The sequence below is a fragment of the Physcomitrium patens genome, chromosome 25, assembly GCF_059467195.1.
Source record: "Physcomitrium patens ecotype Gransden chromosome 25, ASM5946719v1, whole genome shotgun sequence".
Lineage (NCBI taxonomy): Eukaryota > Viridiplantae > Streptophyta > Bryopsida > Funariales > Funariaceae > Physcomitrium > Physcomitrium patens.
In genome coordinates this window covers 1,517,965-1,541,644 of record NC_143434.1, presented here as the reverse complement: position 1 = coordinate 1,541,644, position 23,680 = coordinate 1,517,965, and the positions used below count along the sequence as shown (strand labels likewise).

Genomic DNA, 23,680 nt, shown 5'->3' with positions numbered 1-23,680 from the left:
AGGATAAAATAAAATAAAATAAAATAAAATAAATATGTTCAAATAAATAAGTATGTTAAGGCAAGTTATGGTAGCTTGATATTTAAATTTTATAATTGAATCCTACTTATTCAAGAAAGATTAAGAATGGCATGTAGGAAAAGGTGAAAGTTAGAAACTTTTATATTACTATTAGAATATATATTGATTTATCTAATATGCTAAAAATTGTTGCTGCCCAAGTTTGCTTTAAAAAAACACTATTTTTTTTGTAAATTGAAATATAATAATGTTTTAATTAGAGAAAATATACATTTTTGAGGAATAATAGTTTATTAAATATAATAATCAAATTTGACATTATGGAATAGAAGTTTACTAATGATTTAAAATCAAATAAGCATAAATAGATAAATAAATATGCTTTCATAATTAGTAAGAGTTTAAAAAATGTATACATACTTTTATAAAACTAATGTGTATATATATATATATATATATATATCTATATATATATTATAATAAATAAATTCTGTATTTAGACATTTTTTTAAATAATAAATAAAAAGTAATAATTGATTTACTTTATGTCGATGTAATTATACTGGAATTGGTTTTATTTGGATAAAATAACATAAGTTAATAACTTCTATAACAAAGTGTAAGGTACTACTTAAATAATACTTAAATTTTTTATATATTTGTTTTTAAATTTATACATCAATTTTAATACATTTTTTGAGTTAAAGCATTGTATTTTATCTTTCTATTATTCATTAATTTTTGTCATTTGTTTTGAATATAAATTTAAAACTTAGATAAAAGACTTATTATATTCTATTTTTTAAAAATTAATTGATTTGTTTGTTAATTAATTCGGAATAGAATTTTTTTACTTCGAAACTTTACTTATTTTATTGTATTATTTTTTACAACTTATAAATCATTCTATTGTGCCTATAAATGCAACAAAAGTAGGAAATTAAGATAGAAGATGTTTTACGGAAAGAGTTGCTTAGAACAACATTCCTATTTTTAAAAATATTTAGACAAACAACTCTTTAAAAACAAAATTTATAAATTCCAAACCTTTTGTACATTAATAAATCCCTTTTAAATATATTTTTTGCATTTCTATGTGTATGTGTATGTATGTATATATATATATATTTATATGTATCATAACTAGTATACATAAACAAATAAAAAATGTTAATTGATTTTTTGTAAAAAATATATAAAAAATAATAGAAAAATAATAAAATATTATTAATAAGAATAACTTTAAAGTTTCTAATTTATAAATTTAATAGATATATATTATTTTTTATTTAAAATTAGAAAACTTATAATTCTAATTTATTATTTTAAAAAGAAGGTTTGGCATATGTTTATTTTTATAATAAAATAATATTATATTAAGAAATTTATAAAATAAGTATAAATAAAATTTTATTTATTTTTTATCGTAATTTTATTGAAATTTCTTAGATTTTTATTTATAGTATATTTTATTCACAAGAAACACTAAAAATATTTTAATAGTAATAAAAAAATATAAATACAATATTACTTGCTAAAATTACGTATATTGACATGTTAAGCCAATTTTTATAGAAATTTTATCATTAAATTATACAAAATTTCAAAAAATGGTAGAATGGTATGCATGAGAATAGAATGTAAGATAATTACTTGAATTAAGAAGAAAATAAGCTACAAAAATATTATCTAATAATTTTTTTTTAATAAAAATTATATCACTTGCAAATTATTTAATTATGAACTTAGAAAATATTCCTGAGAGAATAAATATTATCAAATCATTTTAGGTAGATTAATATTTCAATGATGTATATATTTAAAATTCTATAATATTTCTAAAATTAAAGCTTTAAAAATAATAAATATATATCTATTATATAAAATAACTTACATATAAGATAAAGAGATAAAAATGCATTTTGATTGCCTATTGAAAAAAAATCTAAGAACTTGAGAAACACAAAGTGGTTGGATTGGAGTTTTATCAAGAACCAAGTTATTGGAATCCAATAATGGATTCTTCACTTGCCATATTGATTAAGATACTAATACAAGATATTGTGGTTGCTTATTTTTGTACCCATTGTTGTTCTCTATTTTCAATCAAAATCCAAACATTCAATTTTTGCAAAAAAAAGAAGTGTAGCGTGCTAAGATCTATCTAGATCTAGAGATCAGATTTATTTGCAACAATAATTAAGTATTCATTTTCTTCAATAGGAAGTGCAAAAAATACTTCTACAATAGACTAAAGTCCACAAAACTATCATTGGAAATATTATTTTAGAAGTAATAGAAGAAAGATCTTCACAACATCTCAATAAAGAAGAAGAAGAAGAAGAAGAAGAAGAAGCAGGAAAAGACTACAAACAAGCCATACTTCAGGTCCATTATGAAAGCATTGTTAGAGATGATTCAAAAAAAGAATATAGAGAAGATAGAAATGTGCGCTACAACTAGTAAGGTAGAGTTGCAAGAGATAAAAGAGTTAATCAAATAAACCAAGGAAATTATATTATTGGCCACAAAATGTATTGTGCATGTGATTTTTGCTACAAATCCTTGATCATTATTTTTTTTATAATTTTCTAAGCTTATGAATATTTACGTTACAAAGATCAATTATATGCTAGAAAGACAACAATAAATGAAATTATGATTCTTTTACGCATAAATTTGAACAAGTAAGAGGGCCAATATGGCATATTGAGCTTGACAAAGAAATCGCCACATTTCTAAAGTTGATTAAGCAAGAAGTTTGTTGCCATTTTTATAATCCATTGCTATGTCTCTCATCACGTAATTTGTTGTGTTGGACTTGTTTTCCTACAACATGGCTACATTGTCTCGTTACACACTTTTGAACAAGTATATTGTCTGCAAGTGACAAGATAATTCTTTGGATTCAACAATACAATAAAGTATGAGCCTTTATTCTTTGATACTTATACTTTCAAGTTGCACATAATATGTTTTCAATATGTGGATGGCACATCACGTATTGTGATGGAGTTCATAGTGTGGAAGAAAAATTGTGAAAATTCACGTTTTTTTAAATGTTGAATATAATTATATTAATTTTATCTATAAAAATTATTTCTTCTTAAAATAATTTAACTTTCTATGATTCTAAGATGGACTTAATGTTCACAAGGTGTCTTAAATCTAAATACAAATTATTTTGGTGGACTATACTAAACATTCTTTAGGCTCACAAGTATGAGTTAATATTTTACGGCCATTGTATAAAAAAACGTTGTAAATACAAACATCAATTGCAATTGATGCAACATACAAAAAAATTATGATCTTACAAAAAAATTTAAATTAAAGCCCATAAAAAATATATATGTTCTTAGATCCTTATGATATTTTACAACCTACAAAAGTTATCTATTTTCTCTTAAAACTATGTTTCTAGTCAAATCCTTTATGGTTGAGGAGCTTATATAAAATAAAAAGATCAAAGATTTCTTTGGAGAAATAAATACACAAATCTCTTAGAACAATGCCCTATCCCAAGGACTTTCTTCTATATAAATTATTATACAATTGTTACTACTACTTCAACCAACACAATTTATAAATATGTGAAGTCTTCTAATTGATAAGTCATATATATTCTTGAACATGTAGAAATTTATATCAAAATCAATGTGGAGATCTTAAACCATTAGAACATATTTTGAAATCTTTTTTTGATAATACTCTTGCTAAAGAATGCTATCTATTCCACTTAATATCATACACTATTTGTAGCATTTAAATAGAGTATTGGTTATTGAAAAATAGAATGAAATATGAGATTTTAGTGAATGTTGTTTTGGTTTGAATTAAATATATGTGTTGATCTTATTTTATTTTATTTATTTTTAAATTTTAAGCATCTTTCTTGAAAATAAAATTATTTTTTCAACATTTAAAAAAATAATAGTAATTAAATGGTTATCTTAGAATTTACTAAGCAGATTATGTAGAATATATTGTGAAAAATTTGAAGCTTTAAGTATAATAGAACTGTCTTATTTGAACTAAATCTAAATTATTTAGCATCCTATTATTAAAATTGATAATAGATAACATACTATTCCTTTGTTGCAATTTTATTCAAATTCTTAGGATGTATTGAAAGAAAATTTTTAAATTTATAGAATCAAACAAAAGAAATGTATCAACTTATTTTTGATTATGCTGAAGTATATTACATTGCTTCATACTACAACTTGTATTATATATCAAGGTGTCACGGCCATAATCATGTAAGCTAATAATTACATATAGAAATAGGTAGAAGTAAGTAAAAGTAGATAAAAGTAAGTTAATTCTATAATATTTAATATAGAAGCTTCCTAGAAACTTCCTAGATGCTGCTTTGACTTCATAGGTGTCTTTAATTGACTTTTTGGATTAGAAACGTGGTCAACAAGTTGGCCATGTGCCACACATGTTGATAGCTTGAAGATCAAGCTAACTATGTGGCCCACACGTAGAAAAACTTGCCTTGTAAGTCAAGGCATGTGTCCTACAAAGTCAACACATATTGGAGGTCCTATAGAACGTCGCCACGTAGCCCTTAGTTAGATAGTATATATAGAGACAAGAGTGACGGCTTCTTCATTCTTGTCAACTCCTTTCTTGCTTCTAGTCCAGGTTCAAGAGTCTTTAGTTTCTTGTCTTGTGGCAATAGCCATTCCAGTTTCCTTTTAATATACCTACTTGATAATATTTTGACTCATTATATCGAGATAGCCTTTTTGTGTATATTTTCCCTCATCGAGTCTTTGTCCTTGACAGATTGACAAGAGTACACTTATAATATCAGAGCTTTGTTTTTTCTTGAGTAAGAGTGGATTATCCCTTTCTCTTGACAAGACATAAACGTATTAGAAGTTTGCGGATTACCCACTTCTAAACTGATATTGTTCTTAGTATCTTCTTTGTTATCAAGTCTTTCTTTGCCTTTGTCTTGAGCAATATCAAACAAATTTTTCTTCTTAGTGTCATTATGGCAGAGCTTGTTGAAATGAAGAATGCAATGGCACAAATGCAAGAGCAAATGAGGGAGTTAATGCTTGCGATGCATCAACTCAATTCACCAACACAGGAAAGAACAAAAATAGCAGAAAGTGGGGATATAGAGATGATCGGAGCTGCTTCAACATTTACAACAAATCACGTTCCTTCTCCAATTGTACAACACCCTATAAGCACTAGAGAACGAAGAATTGCCTTACCTGAGAAATTTGATGGTACGAGATCAAAGTTTCGAGGGTTCATCAATCAAGTACAATTGGCAATTGAACTTCAACCGCAAAGCTATCCAACTCCAGGATCACAAGTCAGGTTTATTGGCACTCTACTTTCTGGTTCTGCATTATTATGGTTTTCGTCTTTTCTTGAACAACGAAATCCAATATTGGACAATTTGGAAGCTTTTTTGGCGGAGTTTCGATCTATGTATGGTGAATACGATGCAACTCGTGTTGCAACAAATAAGATCCAAATTCTATGACAAGGAAATCGCTCAGTAACAGTGTATGCTTCACAATTTCGACAACTTGCAATTGACATCAAGTGGGATGATGCTGCACTCATCAGTCAATTTCTTTATGGATTGCAATACGAAGTAAAGAAATTGATGCTCAACTTACCTGATCCTCAAACTTTGAGTCAAGCAATCGATTTTGCGGTAAAATGTGATAATCGACTTTTCGAATTTCGATCCGAGAATCATTCACGGGAACCTCAACGTTATTACTCAATGACAACATCAACATCTTTGCCAAATGTACATTTGGAAGTAGAAGACATGCAAATTGACGCGGTACGTTTTAAACCTCTAACTGAGCAAGAAAAGATTCGTCGTCGTCAAGAAGGATTATATTTACATTGCGGAGAACCTAAGCCCACTGCTCAACATTGTCCAAAGAAACGACGCAACTATAAAATGAGGGGTACGACGGTCAAAGAAGACAACATGTCGAAAAACGGATTCGTCCAGCTACAATAGGGATCGTGCAGCTGGAACCTTGTACAATTCCTAATGAAGGTCCTATCCTCTCCTCAGAACCCTCTCCTTGTTTTATAATAGACTTATATTTAGGACCTAAGAATTACAAAGCCTCTGCTTTATTAGATTCGGGAGCCTCAGCATGTTTTTTAGATGAACAATTTGTTAAAAGTCGTAAAATATCCTTTGTATAGAAACCTAAACCAGTACATGTAGAAGTCATAGATGGTCGTCCCTTGTCTTCTAGAGATGTCACTCATGAAACTCATCCTATAAAAGTAACAATAAACGGTCATGATAGCTACATAGCTTTTAACATAATTAAATCCCCGTCCAATCCAGTTATTTTAGGTTTATCCTGGCTAGAAAAATATAACCCTCGAATAGATTGGAATTCGCGTAAACTTGACTTTTCCCAGAGCGTTATTAATAGTTCTACCAACCAAGTAAAAAATTATAAGTCTAGTATAGTAAAACCCGTACTGATAGGTGCAAAAGCATTTATACACGCAGCAAAAGAAGGATCAACTTTTGCTATTTATGCTGCACCTATTTCTGAAAATGTAAAGACTTCAAGTGGCATTCCAAGTCAATATCAGGAGTATCAAGACGTTTTTGAGAAAAAGAATACAGATATTCTTCCTGAGCATCGCCCATATAATTGTTCAATCGACCTCAAGGAAGGAACTCAGCCACCATTTGGACCAATTTACAGTTTATCGCAAGATGAGATGGCTGAACTCAAGACATATATTGACGAGAATTTAGCGAAGAATTTCATACGCCATTCAAAATCTCCAACAGGAGCTCCAATTCTATTCGTAAAGAAAAAAGATGGATCTTTATGAATGTGTGTTGATTATCGAGGACTCAACAAGATCACAATCAAGAACAGGTATCCATTACCTTTGATATCAGGACTCCTTGACCAGTTGAATCAAGCTAAGATCTATACAAAAATAGATCTAAGAGGAGCATATAATCTAGTACGGATCAAAGAAGGAGATGAATGGAAGACTGCGTTTCGAACCAGGTATGGACATTTCGAATATAATGTCATGCCCTTTAGACTCACGAATGCACCAGCTGCTTTTCAACATGTCATGAATGATGTATTTCGTGAATTCTTAGACAATTTTGTCGTCTGCTATCTAGACGATATCCTGATCTATTCTAAGAATGTCGAAGAACATGAAATACATGTTCGTCAAGTATTACAAAAACTTAGAGATGCAGGATTGTACGCCAAGATGGAAAAGTGTGTATTTCACACTACTCAAGTTGACTTTTTAGGATACATCATTTCAAATGATGGTCTTATGATGGATTCTAAGAAAGTCCAAACAATCATGGATTGGAAGATTCCAAGGACAGTAAGAGATGTCCAATGTTTCTTGGGATTTGCCAATTACTATCGGATCTTCATCAAAGATTTCTCACGAATTGCAGCTCCACTTACACGCTTGACTAGTAAAGATAAATTCCAATGGAATCAAGAAGCGGAAGCAGCATTTGAAGCCTTGAAGACATCGTTTGTCTCTGCATTAGTCTTATATCGTGTTGACTTTTCCAAGGCATTTTTTATGGAAACAGATGCATCAGATTTTGCCTTGGGTGCAGTTTTATCACAAATGGGAACAGATGACAAACTTCATCCGATAGCTTTTCATTCAAGAAAATTCTCAGCAGCTGAGATCAATTATGAGATCCACGATAAAGAACTTCTTGCGATCGTGGATTCCTTTCAAGAATGGCGTCATTATCTAGAAGGCGCTTCTAGTCCAGTCACTGTGTATACAGATCACAAGAACCTCGAGTATTTCATGTCAGCACGCATGTTGAATCGTCGTCAAGCTCGTTGGAGTATGTCTTTGTCAAGATTCGAATTCATTATCACTTATCGGCCAGGAAAACAACAAGGTTTATCCGATGTCCTATCTAGACGTTCTTATTTTGCACCAAAAGAAGGAGATGCAGCTTTTGAGCAACAAAGAACGGTCCTCTTGAAACCGGAGCAATTTCATCTCCGAGCAATGAAATCAACATTCATGATTGATTCAACTTTTCTCAAGCAAATCCAGTCCAGTATGTCCTAAGAACCCTCTTGTTTATGATATCGAGAATAAATCTTCCAAGTCTCATGATCCTTCTAAGTTCGAGTTCAAGAATAATCTATTATATTTTGAAGGACGCCTATATGTTCCAGAAGGAGAAGCACGTTTACGTGTTCTTCAAGCACGTCATGACTTTCCAGCAGCAGGGCACTTTGGATATAATAAGACTTTGGAACTCATATCAAGAGATTTTTGGTGGCCACAAATGTGGAAGTCAGTCAAAGACTTTGTACAATCATGTGATATTTGTTCAAGATCAAAAATTCCTCGTCATCGACCTTACGGACTTCTTCAGCCATTACCTATCCCAGAACAACCATGGTCTTCTGTTTCTATGGATTTCATCACAGATCTTCCAAGCTCAAGATCTTATGATTCTATATTTGTGATAGTAGATCGTTTCACCAAGATGGCACATTTTGTGCCATGTACAAAATCTATCACAGGTGAAGAAACAGCTAAGCTTTTCATTGATAATATCTATCGCTATTATGGATTACCTAAAGATATCATATCAGATAGGAGAACTCAATTTGTGTCAAGATTTTGGAGGACCCTTTTCAAGCTTTTAAAAGTGGACATAAAGCTATCTTCGGCTTTCCATCCTCAAACTGATGGACAAACAAAGCGCTTAAACCAAGTCTTGGAGCAATATTTAAGGTGTACTATCAACTATCAACAAGATAATTGGACAACCTTTCTGCCATTGGCAGAGTTTGCTTATAATAATACTGTACATTCTTCCACGCAACAAACACCTTTCTTTGCCAATTATGGCTATCATCCACGACTTGATACTTTTGATTTTTCAAAAGTTGATAATCCTGCAGCAGAAGATATGGCAAATCGGTTGTCAGAGTTACATGCAATAATGAAGACGCAATTGAAGGAAGCTCAAGAACGACAAAAAATAAACGCAAATCTATATCGTAAGGAGCAACTACAAATCAACGTGGGTGATAAGGTATGGCTACTTCGTCGCAATATCAAGACTACTCGACCTTGTGACAAGTTAGACTATTGTAGACTTGGCCCCTTTTCTGTTTCTGAACAGATCAACCCAGTTGCATATCGGTTACATCTACCGGAGTCAATGAAGATCCATCCTGTATTCCACGTGTCTCCTCTTGAACCATATAAGACAGTGGATATACAAAAAAGAAGACAAATGCCACCGCCTTCTATAGAAGTAGATAATAATGAAGAATTTGAGGTGGAAGAGATATTAGACTCAAGGCAGCGCCGAAATAAGCTGGAATATCTTGTTCATTGGCGCGGATATGATATTAGTGAACGCACATGGGAGCCATCCAGGAATCTAGGAAATGCATCAGCTAAAGTCAAAGTTTTTCATCAACGACATCCATCAAAACCAAGATGAAAATCTCTCTTATAAAAGAGACAAGATTGAGGCAAGATAACATTCAATTTCCTATTCTTGTTTGTAACTTCTTTGCATTTGTGACGCTAATTAGATGGAGAGCCAACAACCAGCGGATTCAACTCAAGAACCTTCGTTTGTTGACCTGCCGGACGAGACATTATGATTGTCACAACCTTCAAGATGACGCAATCGAGATGAAGATCTTCAAGAACGACATGTTCTTCCTCGAATAGATGGTGAGATACAACGCGTTTGGTATCACGATTTGGGAAGGGACTCTCGATGTTTGGTGATTTTGTTAGAGGTAGGAACAACTCTTGATGGTGTTCCGAATATTCTATTCGAAGGAAGTTACGAAGGCCTCAACAATGATCAAATAACTGGGTGGTCTTCCCGCCCTGGTATGGGACACTACCGATGGTTGAGAGGCCCTATCAATCATCTTCGAAGAGAACAGAGATCAGAGTATGTGGCGAATACAATTCGTCGCATCATAGATTTCCTCAACATATGATGACCGCTCCTCGTGGAACTCGTCTCTAGAAGGGAGGGTAATGTCACGGCCATAATCATGTAAGCTAATAATTACATATAGAAATAGGTAGAAGTAAGTAAAAGTAGATAAAAGTAAGTTAATTCTATAATATTTAATATAGAAGCTTCCTAGAAACTTTCTAGACGCTGCTTTGACTTCATAGGTGTCTTTAATTGACTTTTTGGATTAGAAACGTGGTCAACAAGTTGGCCATGTGCCACACATGTTGTTAGCTTGAAGATCAAGCTAACTATGTAGCCCACACGTAGAAAAACTTGCCTTGTAAGTCAAGGCATGTCTCCTACAAAGTCAACACATATTGGAGGTCCTATAGAACGTCGCCACGTAGCCCCTAGTTAGATAGTATATATAGAGACAAGAGTGAAGGCTTCTTCACTCTTGTCAACTCCTTTCTTGCTTCTAGTCCAGGTTCAAGAGTCTTTAGTTTCTTGTCTTGTAGCAATAGCCATTTCAGTTTCTTTTTAATATACCTACTTGATAATATTTTGACTTATTATATCGAGATAGCCTTTTTGTGTATATTTTCCCTCATCGAGTCTTTGTCCTTGACACAAGGACATGAATCATAAATAATAAAAATCTCAATACTCTTTTGGATCACTTAAAAAGAGTGGATACTTACTCAAAAGTAGTATAGTATTAAAACTAGAATGGTAATTACCAAAGACAAAAAGACTAGAAACTCTTGAAACAAGATTAAAAGAAAAAAAAGGCCTTGAGAAGAGTGAAGAAGGCCTCACTCTTGTTTTTATAAATATTATTTAACTAAGAGCTACATGGTGATATTCTATATGACTTTTGACATGTGTCCAACTTAAAAAAGACATGTCCAACTTATAGATAAATTTCTGGCATATGCTCCATATAGCCAACTTATACTACAAGTTACCAATACATGCAACATGTAGCAAATTTATTGGCCAAGTTTCTAATTTATCAATCAACTATAAATATATATAATATCAAATCTATGCCTATGAAGCTTTTAAGAAGCTACTCCACAAGATACTATCAAATCTACCTATATTTATCTTCTATCTAATATTACTTATTTAAATAATTATATATTTAATTTATTTCTATATTATTTTATTTAACTATTAACTAATTTATAAGACATTTAAAATTCTAAAGATAAAATAAGATCAATATTTGTGATTATATTTGATATATTTCTTTACATTTTGCTACAACTAAGTAATATAATACATATTAATAGCAACATAGCTATGCTTCAAGTTTATATAATATTATTGATATTTTGATTAGCAAACATTTGAATTAGCATATGACATAGTTAATATTATGATACAAAATGCTATCTTTTCTATATCCTTTTTTGCAATTGGTATTAGCCAATAACCACTTCAAAGATCCAATTTGCTAAAGATGGTTGCACCTCAAAGTTGATCAAAAAGATCATCTTCATGTGGAAGTGGATATGCATTCTTAACAATTCGCTTATTGAGGCCTTGATAGTCTATGCAAAGCCAAAGTCCACCATCCTTCTTGAATACAAATAATACGGGTATTCTCTATAGAAATGTGCTTTTGCAAATGAGGTTCTTCTCCAAGAGTTCGTCCAATGTCTTTCGGAGCTCTTCAAGTTTATTTGCTGCTAAGTGATAAATTGGCTGACTTGCTAGTTTGGCTTCTAACAATAGTTCTATTTGAAAAGAGGCACCTCCATCAAGAAGCACACCACTAGATAGATTCATTGGGAAGACATTCAAATATTCTTGTATGAGTTTTTCTGCCTATTTACTCTTTTGGCTCTCTTGCCCACCACTTAAGCAAGACTTAGAATCACCATATACATTGGTGTCATATGGTATGATTTGCAATTTGGAAATACACTAGGTACCTAGCTGTAGAGAGTTTAGCTTTGGCTTATATATGATGTCTTATCTCCCAAAAATCCCTTTATCTTGGACAAAAGCTCAAATTATAATAAAATCCTTCAAAACATTTTCTTCCCACAAAGGATGTTCTTACCTTGAACTTTAAAAATTCATATTTCTTGATCCAACCGTTCAATTTTTTTCAAATTTCTATTTAATAAAGATTCTATTCTTAAGTTTTATCACAAAAAAAATGAACCATAAATCTATTACCGATCTTTTGGCATCTTTGAAATCCTAGCAGGTGCTCTAAATCCTAATCTATAAGTACCTATAAACTATTTTCCTTATATCTCAAAAATCCAACACTTAAATGCCATAAATCTTGTATATGAAGTTTATTAATATAAAAATATATATTTTTAATATATTTTAATAAAAATCTTGTCAAATTACACAAGATATAATTCAAAATACAACCACTAGCAATTCGGGTCACTTACTACTCCTTAAATTCCATATGCTGACTTCAACTTCCAATATCTCTTTCATCTCAACTTAGAATTCATCAAGCAGTATCTATTAGATATAGCCAAAAAAGAGCTTTCTTTTATTCTTGTTGCCGATTCTCTATTTATTTTTTTACACGTGCGTTATACTCAAAAGAGTGACAGCAGGTACAAAATCAACACCTTAACTTTGAGTGCCCATATCTCTTTCATATAAAATGCAAATCACACAAAATTTGTACCAAAACCATAGCCAAAAACTTAAAATTTTTCATCTTAGCTTTCAAAAACTCGAATGGCACGAAAGTATAACCCTAATCTCAAATAAGGTCTTGAACAACCTCCTTGAAGTCCATTGGACATGATTTTTAGCCAATAGAAATGGAGATTTTTATCATCCATCTCCATTCATCTACATAGATGTCCTAAATTCTTGTTTTACTACCAAAATCCCTCTCCAAGTCTTTTCTTTATAAGATTTATACAATATATGTCCTAAATATCATATAAAAAAATAAAATAAGACTTTAAGGGTCACTAATATCTAACAAAGGTGACTCTAAATATTTAAAAGTTACTTCTTATAAGATCAACTTCAAAAGTCACTATCAAAAGAAAATAAATTTATATAAATTCTAATAGAAGCACTTTTAAACAACCTCTTTTTGAGGTAGTAATCTATTCACATCTTATATTCAACAAAAATCCACTAATATGGCTTTCACCATGTTATTTAGTATATTATATATTAAATATATAAACACATTATTTTCACATGGTAGCCAAACCACAACATGATATCCACCTTTTTCAAACCTATGCATCCTATGATATGCACCAAGAAGAATCAAAGTTGTACTCAATATTACATTACCTTCTCAGCATTATCTTCTTCTTGATCCAGTTTTTTTCTTCTTCATTTGTAAATAAATCCATATCTTTTCCATTACCTTCACTCATTATATCAAGATTCTATTGCTTAAAAAAATTTATACATTTTTTTACAATTAGAACTTTAAGGTGAATTTCATTAAATTCTTTTAATACATCTGTAACATTATCTAGAATATTTACAACCACATAAGGCCTAAACCAACGTTTTGAAAAAATTTGTAAGGTATTATGTTGGTAATCTAAATTTTTGTTATAAACAAGTACCCAATCACTTTCATGAATTTTTTGTGACATTAATCGATGCCGCTTATCAAATCTATCTTTATTCTTTAAGCATGCTTCTTTCAACTTCACAATTGTCTTTTCTATATCTTCAAGCTTCCTCTCTAATTAACGAATTTGAAGTACAAGAAGTTCTTCTTTAAACATATTGTCTTGCCAAAATAAAACATTCCAAGTAAATATTTGTTCTTCAATTGGCATAATAGGCTTTTGTCCTTGTATCAATTTTGTTGGCATATATCCAACCTTTGAACTATGAGTAGTTCAGTCAGTATATAGAAAAAATGGTAATAATCTTGGCCATTCTTTTGTACTTCCTTTGTAGGCTTTAACAATCCCTTTAACTATTACAGGATGACCTCGTTCACTTTTAGCTGTTGTAAGTGCAACCTTAATTCTACATCTTTCAAAAAAAATTCTTGCTTCATGTGCATCTAATTCTCCATGATCACTAATAATCTTTTCAATACATCTGTATCTACAAACCACATCTTTCAATAGAAATCTATAAATCCCTTTAGTAGATTTTGTTTGTAGAACTCTCCTTTCTACTTGATTAGATAAATCTTCTTGTGCCAAAATCAAGTACCGCAATTGTCATATTTTCATAGGCATAGTAATTAGATCTACAATCTATTTATAATGTATTATAAGAAGATATGTGGGATGCAACTCATCTCTAGGTTGAATCTCCAAATGCATTTGACTAATTTGGCATAATTCTACAAATTTTACGACATTTCTATACATATTACACCACCAATATCTTTCTTTAAGGTTGTTAAAAGTGACATAAATACCTATGTTACTCACCCACAAACTATCATGAAATTTCCAAATCAATTGTCCATGCATTTTTTTTCTCGCAAATCACTCTTTGTGATATATCACTATCCATTTTGCACTACTTCTACAAGTAATCACCTTGTAAAAGGTCGTTATAAGCTTACTGTCTAATCTGCTTAAAATAAATATCATTCTACTATAGTTGCTTTGATAATGTACTCAAGTAGTGTCAAATATCTATCTATTCTTCTTCATATAATTCTTCCATAAATATTTTTAGATATTCATTCTCTCCTTGATGTATTCTAAAATAGAAGGTAGTACCTATATCTTTAGTATCATCAATCAAATCTTCTTCTTATTCATATCTAGCCTAGGATAGCATATCTGCCACTAGATTATTTTTGCTTGCTATGTGCTTGAATTCAAGATTCAAGGATTTGATGTATGCAATCCATCTTAGCATGGCAATATTAAGGATATTATAATTGGTGATCATTCCTAGTAGTAACAAACAATCTGTTTCGACTATCACTAGTACTCTAATTAAATAACCTCTTTCAATCTTCATAGTTGTAACTATTCTCCACGACTCCTATTTTACTTCTAGATAGTTTTTGTCATTCACTTAATACTTTGGCTCCAAATCTTACAACAAATATTTTTCCTTCCTCATCATCTTTTGTTAAAAGTCCAATCAATAGCTATTGGACTTGTATCTATAGTAAGTATTATAACTTTGTCACCTTCATAACTTATCTTTTGTAGTTTATTGTGGAGACTAGACTACAAGGCCGAATTAAAAGACAAGGCAAAAATCGCTACTATTAGTAGTGTCATTTCAAACCTAATCAAAGAAGCATAATAGAAGGAAGCTACACATTAGAATGTTTACTTTAAGATGGTTAGCAATCGGCTAAAGGAAGACAATATACAGTATGAAGATTATAGTCTTAGTAATGGCTTGCTCTATTTCAAGAAGCAAATTTATGTACTTGACAATGCTATACTCTAGATGCGCATATTTGAAGAAGGACATGACATCCTAATATCTGGACATCTAAGGCAAGAGAAGATTGTAGAATGGATCTCAAGGACATGGTTTTGAGTAAGTTTGATTTGAGATGTTTGAGCTTTTGTGCACTTCTACAAGCCATGTCAATGTAATAAAGCACGCAATGTAGCATCTTTTAAACTATTACAGTTAATTTCTCTCCCTATAGTACGTTGGAAGCAGATGTCTATAGATCTCATTATGTATATGCCGTAGACACCTCATAATCACATTGCGGTTGCCATCTTTGTGAATTGATTCTTAAAACAACTTCACTTGGCTACAATGTGCTTAGATATTGATGCCCCAATGCTTACACAGATGTTTTTTAATATTATCTTTCATTGCTATAGATTATCTTATATCATTGTTTCAAATCGAGATCTATGCTTCAAAAGAAGTTTTTGACAAGTTTTATTCAAGCTACTAGATGCACGACTTGCCATGTATATAATCTTCTATCTCCAAATATATGGACAAACAGAGCGTGCAAAACACATTTTGGAAGATATGCTGCACGCATTTGTGGTAGTTCATCATAATGATTGAGATGAATACTTGATGTCTTTGGAGTTTGTTGACAATGATAGTATTCAAGCAAGTATCAATCATTCACCATTTTTCTTTAATACAAGTCAGCATCCAACTATGTTAGTGACTCTCTATCGTTTTGTCAACACCAACAACCCGACAACAAAAGAATTTACACAACAACTTACAATAGCCTTACAAGAGACATGGCATCGCCTCTTTATTGCACAAAATTGACAATTGAAAAGTAATATGTAGATAACCATTGGCAATACAAGATCTTCCAAGAAGGTGATCAAGTATTACTCTTCAATGCCAATTTGCCACTTGCTACATTAATCCAAATATGTAAACTAGTACCTCAATGGCTTGAACCTTTTTGCATTTCTGAGGTGATTTTTGATGTTGCATTCTACCTCAAGCTTCTGCCACATATTCAAACCCATCCAATCTTCCATGTTTTGCAACTGAAAGAATTTCATGCCAAACCAAAGTACTTTTTGGATCAACACCAACTACTACCACTACCAATTGAAGTTGATAACCAATAAGAATATGGAGTGGACAGCATTTTGGAGCATTGCTATCTTTGCCATGGCAATGGACATCTATAATTTTAATACAAAGTTCTTTAGAAAGGTTATTCCATCTACAATGCAATGTGGAAACCTATACAAAACCTCACTCATTGCCAAGAGACAATTTTGAGATACCATTAAGAGTAAAACGAGGAAATTTTGCATTAGTAGAAAGAAATTAACTATAATAAGGTATAGACAAGATAATTATATTATTCACACATAAGAATAGATAGTTGAAAATACGGAAGTTTCTAGAATTAGAACTAAATTAATTGACTATGTAGGATTTGCGGAATAATAGTCTAAAAAGAGTTTAAGGCAGTTATATAAATAAGGCCTACCATAGAATCTTCTAGAAAATATATAAAGCAATTATCTAGATAGAGCCTACCATAGAACCTTCTAAAAAGAATTTAGGACAATTACTTAAGTAGGATCAATCATCTACAAACATTTTAGAAAGTCCAGAGTCATAAAACAAAGTATAAATAGGACTAGCCATGGTTTTTTGGACATCTAGTCAAGTATGGCTTTGGACCTTTTCTCTAAGTAAAGTTTGGTTTTGCATCTTCATTTTCAGTTCTGTTCTATTCTATTTTTGTTTGCTCAGATTTGTCTTTTGTATCCTATTCTGTTGACTTCTATTTAGTTTTGGTTCTGGTCTATTTTATCTTACTTTGTAATTTGGCTTTAAGTTGTTGTGGATTAGAAGGGTCTAAGATTTTGAAGATAGATCAGTCCTGTTTCAGCAAGGGTCTTAAAAAAAGTAATTTGAAGTAATGGCAGAGTAGCATGTAAAATTGAGAAGCTCAAATGACGAGATGTTTGAAGTAAATGAGATAGTAGTTGAAGCACTTGGCAAGCAAATGCAAAGATTTGACTTATAGGTAATGAAAAACATAATAAAAGATATGGACAAAGATATGATGATCTTGTTGCCAAATATGTCGAGTATAAAGCAACTACGAAAGAAATTTAAGATACAATTCAAAAGATCATATAACCATTGAGTTTAAGAGATAGAACATGAAGGAAAAACAAGCTATGATTTCACCATTTATTATACAATATAACTAACATAAATTGTTCCATTGATATACATATACTTTTTCTTTTTTTCTTTTTTTCTTTTTTTCTTTGGTCAATATTTCTTTAGGAGTGATCAATTTATGACTTACCAACCACAAATTAAACTTTCATAGCTTTTTTGTGGCTATCAATATGGGTTTCTTTTATATATATATATATATATATATATGATTAGTTAGTTAGTAGTAACCAGTGTATTGAATGTGAAGAATAGAAGAATTTAATTAATTTTTTTTTTCTTCTTCTTATTGGGAGAAATCTGATTCTTTACTCTTTGGTCAAAAACATCCTCCTTGATGTGTTTGTAGTATATTCCAAGCATTTATTTCTTTCTTTCTTTCTTTTCAATGTGTATTCTCCTTTGCTCTACAGCCCAAGCCTAATATTGCAATACTTAATAACCCTACATCTTCAAAGCAATACCTTAAGTGTACACCCTTAGTCTCCACATCTTATAACCTCATCCCTAAACCCTGATACTAATAATCAGCACATGCTTAGTCAAATCACAGTCACACGTGGCACAGAGGATCTTCCACCACGTAGGATCTTAAAAGCGCCACGTCAGATGGCAATGCTGCGTGGAGGGGAGAAAAAGGACCCCACGGTCGAAGTGGCGGGACACTTGGCGTGCGAATGCAAAGATTCGCGACCACGTGGCGATCGCGACGTGGTGTCAACGTCGCGCAAATCCGGAGCCCCGCCCTCACCATGCCGTACAGGCGCGCCTACTTCGTCACGGAGCGATGGCGACGACGATAACGACACTGGGGAAAAAGGGCGGGGAAGGGAAGGATCGAGCGAGGGGGATATTTACCGCGCCACGCAATCCCACCCTTCCCGCTTTGTTAAGATCCTGCTGCTGGCTTTAATGCGGTTTTGGTTTTGGGCATGGTTTTGGTTTGTTGCCGATTTCCTGCAACCGGAGGGGAGGCTAGTGCTGACGACGCCACCATTCATTACCTCCACCGAGTTTGCGCCAAGTGGCCATCGCGTTCCAAGACGCGCCACCTGCACCACCCACCCCCTTCCCTCGCCATTCGCGGCCTGCACTGCACGTTGTTTTGGCCCCTCTGGCTTCATTTTCTGCTTTCTTGCGAAGGTTTTATGTGATGCGAGGTTAGTTTCGCCAATTTGGAGCAGCTGATGCTTTCAGTTGTGAATCATTTGTTCGCGCCGCTGGTTTCGTTTTTATTTTATTTTCCTCTTATTTTTAATGTTTCTTTTTGTAAGTTTTCTTTTTTTCTTTTTTTTTGAGGTTTTTTCAGCGTCCGTGGCTCGAAGAGTAGATTAAGTTTACAATCCGTGAGCTCGAGTCTTTGAGAATGCACTGATTAGTTGAGGATGCGTGCAATGCATCTGCGCCATTGCATTGCTGTTTTCAGTTTTGATTTCTAGTTTTGGTGGTTGTGAAAGAGGGGATGTTTGGTTATGCGGGGGCTTGACTTTGCTAGATCAAAATTGGAAGGACAGTAAGACCTTTTGAGTTAGGTATGATTTGGTGCAAAATGGAAGCTATGACCTTTTCTGGACTTTGGTTTCACTGCTGAGTCGTTACTTGTGGAGTTTCAAAGTTGATATTGTGATTGAATGCTTCGGCTGCTCATTGACCGTTTTCTTGGATCACACATTCCGATTGGGCATGGAATTTGACGGTTTCATTCACCATCCTGGCGTTCTTGGTCGTTTTGTAGATTAACCACAACCAAATGGCGCAACCATATAGCACATCCTATGAAGCCGACGAAGGCCTAAGGCGCAGAACTGCGGGACAGGGAGAGATTGACTACGGCACCACTCCCGTGGTCGGCAGAGTAGCCGGACGTTACGAGGGGTACGACACAGCTCCTATTAGGAGGCAATACGATGAATCCAAATCTACTACATCAACGTCTGCACCACCTGCAGAACAGTACCGGAAGAATCCGAACACGGAAAATGAGCGGTTGGCAGATGAATCCGCGAGAAGGGAAGATGACGACTCCAAAACTAGCAATTCTGGCAGCATGGGCGTTGTCGGTATGCTGAAAAATCCTCGTAATCGAATGTATCTCGCTACCTTGGTTGCAGCCACGCCGTTCATGATCTCTTTCACTTTTTATGTGAGCCAATTCTCCTTCTTCGGACAGTTCGTGATCGGCATTTGCTGCGGTTTATGTCTACAAGGAGTGTACATGTTGTACAGTTTGCACCGGAAGCATCAACGCAAGCGCAAGGTACGCAGATATTTTCGAATTAATCACTTGGCCGAATAACATTCATTCTGTATACCTTGGCAATGGATTACCAATTCATGACGGATGAATGACAATGATTTTGCAGACTCTGCAAGTAGCGCAAATGGCGATTCTGGAGGAGAACCAGCTCAAAATTCTTTTACCCACGCAGGAGGCTTTCCCCCGATGGATCTCCTTCACCGACTTTGAAAAGGTAACCATTCGTGCACTACAAATTCCTCTGTGTTGGTAACTTATCCGATAATAGGAGTTTCAGAGCCACACATAATATCCGTCCTGCAAGATTATTATTATAATGAACCGTCGAAGTCAGGTGTGTGAAATATGATAGAGATCTGAATGTCATTGAATAATTAGTCCATTGTAGGTTTGTTTCTCGTTACCAACCTGAAACTCAACTTTAAATGTACGAGAACTTCTAAAATGTGGGAGGGAAGATTATAGAATTTGTTGGAGGATTTTGCTTTGATGTATGCACACTTAATTAATCATCCATGGTTGATGGGACAACAGGTGGAATGGCTGAACGACACTTTGACCAAGTTATGGCCGTATATTGATCAGGTTTGTGCAAGATTAATTCTGCAGCATGACCCTGGGTTATTTTTAGTGTGAAAATATTCTCTTCTTGCTTCAGTTGTATGCAACAGGATCTGCTTGTTATGAACTAGTATTTTTCCGAATTCGCCACTTAATTTTTCCGATCAGTTAAACCCGTTACTCTGTATTGTGTCGCTTGCTTACCACAGGCAGCTTCAAGCCTGATCAAAGAGAAGGTTCAGCCTATTTTGGACCAATATGCTATGGGAATCATTCAGAAGCTCGAGCTCAAGCAGGTTGCATTCGGCAACAAAGCTCCGCAAGTTACAGGTGCTGCCATGCTTTTCTATTCTTTACACAAGCTTTAGCTGTCTGTATTGAGAAAAGCACTTGCACTTTATTTGCTTTGTAAGATGAAACTGCTATCCAATTAGAGATGTGGTTGTACATATTATGCGCAGCCGTTGTAATTCATCTCCGTATTCAGTACTTACTGGTTAGCTATACTGTTTAACTGGAATGATGTAGGAGTCAGGCTCTCGGAAGGTTTGGAAGACGAGACTGTCTTGGAGATCAAGATCCTCTGGGAGACCTCTCAAGAGGGTGTGGTCCTGTCTGTTGATTTCCCCGGTCCAAACTACACAGTGAAGGTTTGATCCGCAATGTCTTGAGCATTTTGTGTTTGAGATGGCCTGAGGTGACCGATTCTTGGAAATGCTAGTGAGAAACAACTTGATTCTTTTACAAAACTTATCGATGTAAAGCAGCAAGACTCTACTGTAGAATCGCCATAACTTGCTCGATTTAGTTAAATTATATTCAATATAAATGGTGTGCAGCTCAAGAACTGGTTTCTGGAAGGAACTGCGAAGCTTATATTCAAGCCCTTGACAGGCACCATTCCTGGATTTGGAGCCGTCTTAGTGTCACTAACGGAGCCAGTAAGACTTCACAGTTCAATTCTCCATTCGATGGTTGTTATAATTAACCTAGTTATAATTTGCATAATGTTAAAGGAATTTATTACAGAGTAGATGGCGGTTGATTTTTGGCTTTTAATTTTATATCGTCATCTAAGCAGCCAGAGTTCGACTTCGATTTGAAATTCCTGGGTGGAGATGTTGGAATGGTTCCAGGAGTGGAGAAGATGATTGACGTGAGTCCTCGCACTTCAAGCTCATGTTTAGCAGACATATTGTTTTTTGAGCCTTCTTTGAAAAGAAACAATCTTTAATACATGTAAATATGTCCCCAGTTATGATAGATACATTTACTTGCGGCGCTCTGAACTTGTTTGGTTTTATGTCTTTCATACAGAACTCTATCAGGACAGCTTTGATGGACTCTCTGGTATGGCCAAGTCGCATTGTGGTTCCTATGATCCCCGGTGGTGATTTCAGGTATATGTCAAATTACTTTTACAATTTATATTCATGTATCCATCCTCGTCTGAATAATTTTGTTGAATTTTCTGTTGCGATGAGTGACTTCTCAGCATGTCGGAGCTTTCATCATCAATTTGATTTCTGAATTGGGTGTTGCAGTTTCTTGGAGCTTCATCCAGTTGGGGAACTGGAAGTGAAATTGATCGAAGCTAAGAACATCAAGAACACCGACCTCATTGGCAAGGCAGATCCATTTGTAACCTTGTTTGTGCGCCAAACAAAGGACAAAGTGAAGCGCAGTACATCCAAGAGTAATACGCTACGCCCTGTCTGGAATGAGGACTTCAAGATAGAGGTAAAAAAATTTGGAAAAGAAAATTCCAAAAAACAATCAATTCCTCCTTGTGTTACTTCCCTGTGGCACTCATGATCTCATACACGCTCGAAGCGTCTTCTCGGTTTTCTCAGAACTTTACCTTCGAGATGTTATCTTCCTCTTGTTTAATAGTCTAGCATTTAACAAATCATCACAACTAAAATTGATCGTGAATCTGAAGTGCTGCTCTTATTGCGACTTTAAAAGGTGGAAGACCCAGAATCTCAGGCCTTGACACTGCGGCTCATGGACGATGAAAGTGTTCAGAAGTCGGAGTACATTGGAACCGTTCAGTTAGCCATCAAGGAGGTGAGATTACGCTGACCACTGCTCATCACCTAGACTTTCAAACCTCATTGAAAGACCTTTTTTTTTTTTTTTTTTTTTTTTTTTGTAGTCCCATAGTTGTGATGATCGCTTTGCGTAACCACCATCCGTCCGTGGCTCCTGCAGTTCGAGCCACACGTGAAGAAAGAGTTGTGGTGCGACGTCTTGGAGGACCCCGAGTCTCATGCGACGGACCAGATCCGGGGCAGTATCCACGTTATTGTGACCTACATCCCGTACACACGAGAGCAGGTTGAAGCGAAGCGCGGGTTCAACGAGACAGAGAAGAAGATCTACGAGGAGCACCGGCTCATTGCGGAGCAGATCAATCGCCCTCACAAGACCACCGGCGACGCCCCGAAGCAGCAAGGTAACATCACCCAGCACCCAGAGGAGCAACCGAGGCAGCCTGGCCCAGCAGCGGAGCTCTGATTTGTTTGAATTTTCCTATTGAAATCCTGCTGGCTGAAACTGCCCAAGCCTGGACAATAATACATACTAATAGTCCAGAGTTTGGCTCTACATCATCATGTAATTACTGTCGATTTTGTGAACTTGTTTTTATGGAAAGTGAAGATTGTTCAATAACTTGAACTTTGTTTCGAGGTCCGGATATTGAATTGGTTGGTTGAAATTATTTGCTCCAGCTTTTTCATGAAACTGCGTTGTCACAAACGTGTGAGTTTATTTTTGAAGAAGTAACCAAAAAAAGAAATAATATGTATGAGACTAGAACCAATTTTAATAACTCATGTTAAATCTCTCCACGACCTTAGCCGTAGATATCAACTTGAAAAAAAGGAGTGATACAATCGACCAGTCGTTAACCTACGAACCAACGGTTTTACCGAAATACGTGTTAAACAACTTTACCGACACATTCATTCACTGGTACCGATGTCCAAATAAAAACCCAAATGAAACCCAAAGTCCACAAGGACTGCAAAATTAAGGTGAACTTAGCCTGACATCATGAAAGTATTAGGATTTATTAAAGGAATATAAATACTCAACACAATCAATTCAAGGAGAAAGGTACGAAGACAGACATGCCTCCGCTATTGATTCTACACAGTGACACTACGGCAACTACGGATGTGAAAGCAATACAACAGCAAGAAGAAATGAAATGGTACTGGAAGCTCTACTATTGAGAAAGT

At 34.0% G+C, this 23,680-nt stretch overlaps 1 protein-coding gene across 3 annotated transcripts; it reads left to right on the top strand.

The window, feature by feature from the left end:
- Positions 1 to 18,415: 18,415 nt before the first annotated feature.
- LOC112278521 (synaptotagmin-5) lies at positions 18,416 to 23,108 on the top strand. 3 transcript variants are annotated; one of them, XM_024512130.3, is made up of 12 exons: positions 18,416 to 18,774; positions 19,350 to 19,871; positions 19,978 to 20,085; positions 20,406 to 20,456; positions 20,642 to 20,762; positions 20,961 to 21,082; positions 21,272 to 21,373; positions 21,514 to 21,588; positions 21,750 to 21,832; positions 21,977 to 22,172; positions 22,401 to 22,502; positions 22,647 to 23,108. In XM_024512130.3, the coding sequence occupies exons 2-12, from the start codon at positions 19,365 to 19,367 to the stop codon at positions 22,950 to 22,952; spliced, it is 1,773 nt and encodes a 590-aa protein (XP_024367898.1). In that variant the 5' UTR covers positions 18,416 to 18,774; positions 19,350 to 19,364; the 3' UTR covers positions 22,953 to 23,108. The 3 variants fall into 3 exon arrangements, with proteins under 3 accessions (XP_024367898.1, XP_024367896.1, XP_024367897.1); XM_024512128.3 differs by lacking the exon at positions 18,416 to 18,774 and adding an exon at positions 18,778 to 18,883; XM_024512129.3 differs by lacking the exon at positions 18,416 to 18,774 and adding an exon at positions 18,779 to 19,146.
- The last annotated feature ends 572 nt before the right edge of the window (positions 23,109 to 23,680 follow it).

Excerpts from the sequence above, each read along its gene's own strand:
- LOC112278521 (XM_024512128.3), top strand. Across the intron at positions 20,086-20,405 it reads CCTTCACCGACTTTGAAAAG|GTGGAATGGCTGAACGACAC; the intron begins GTAACCATTCGT and ends ATGGGACAACAG. Across the intron at positions 21,374-21,513 it reads TAGTGTCACTAACGGAGCCA|CCAGAGTTCGACTTCGATTT; the intron begins GTAAGACTTCAC and ends TCATCTAAGCAG.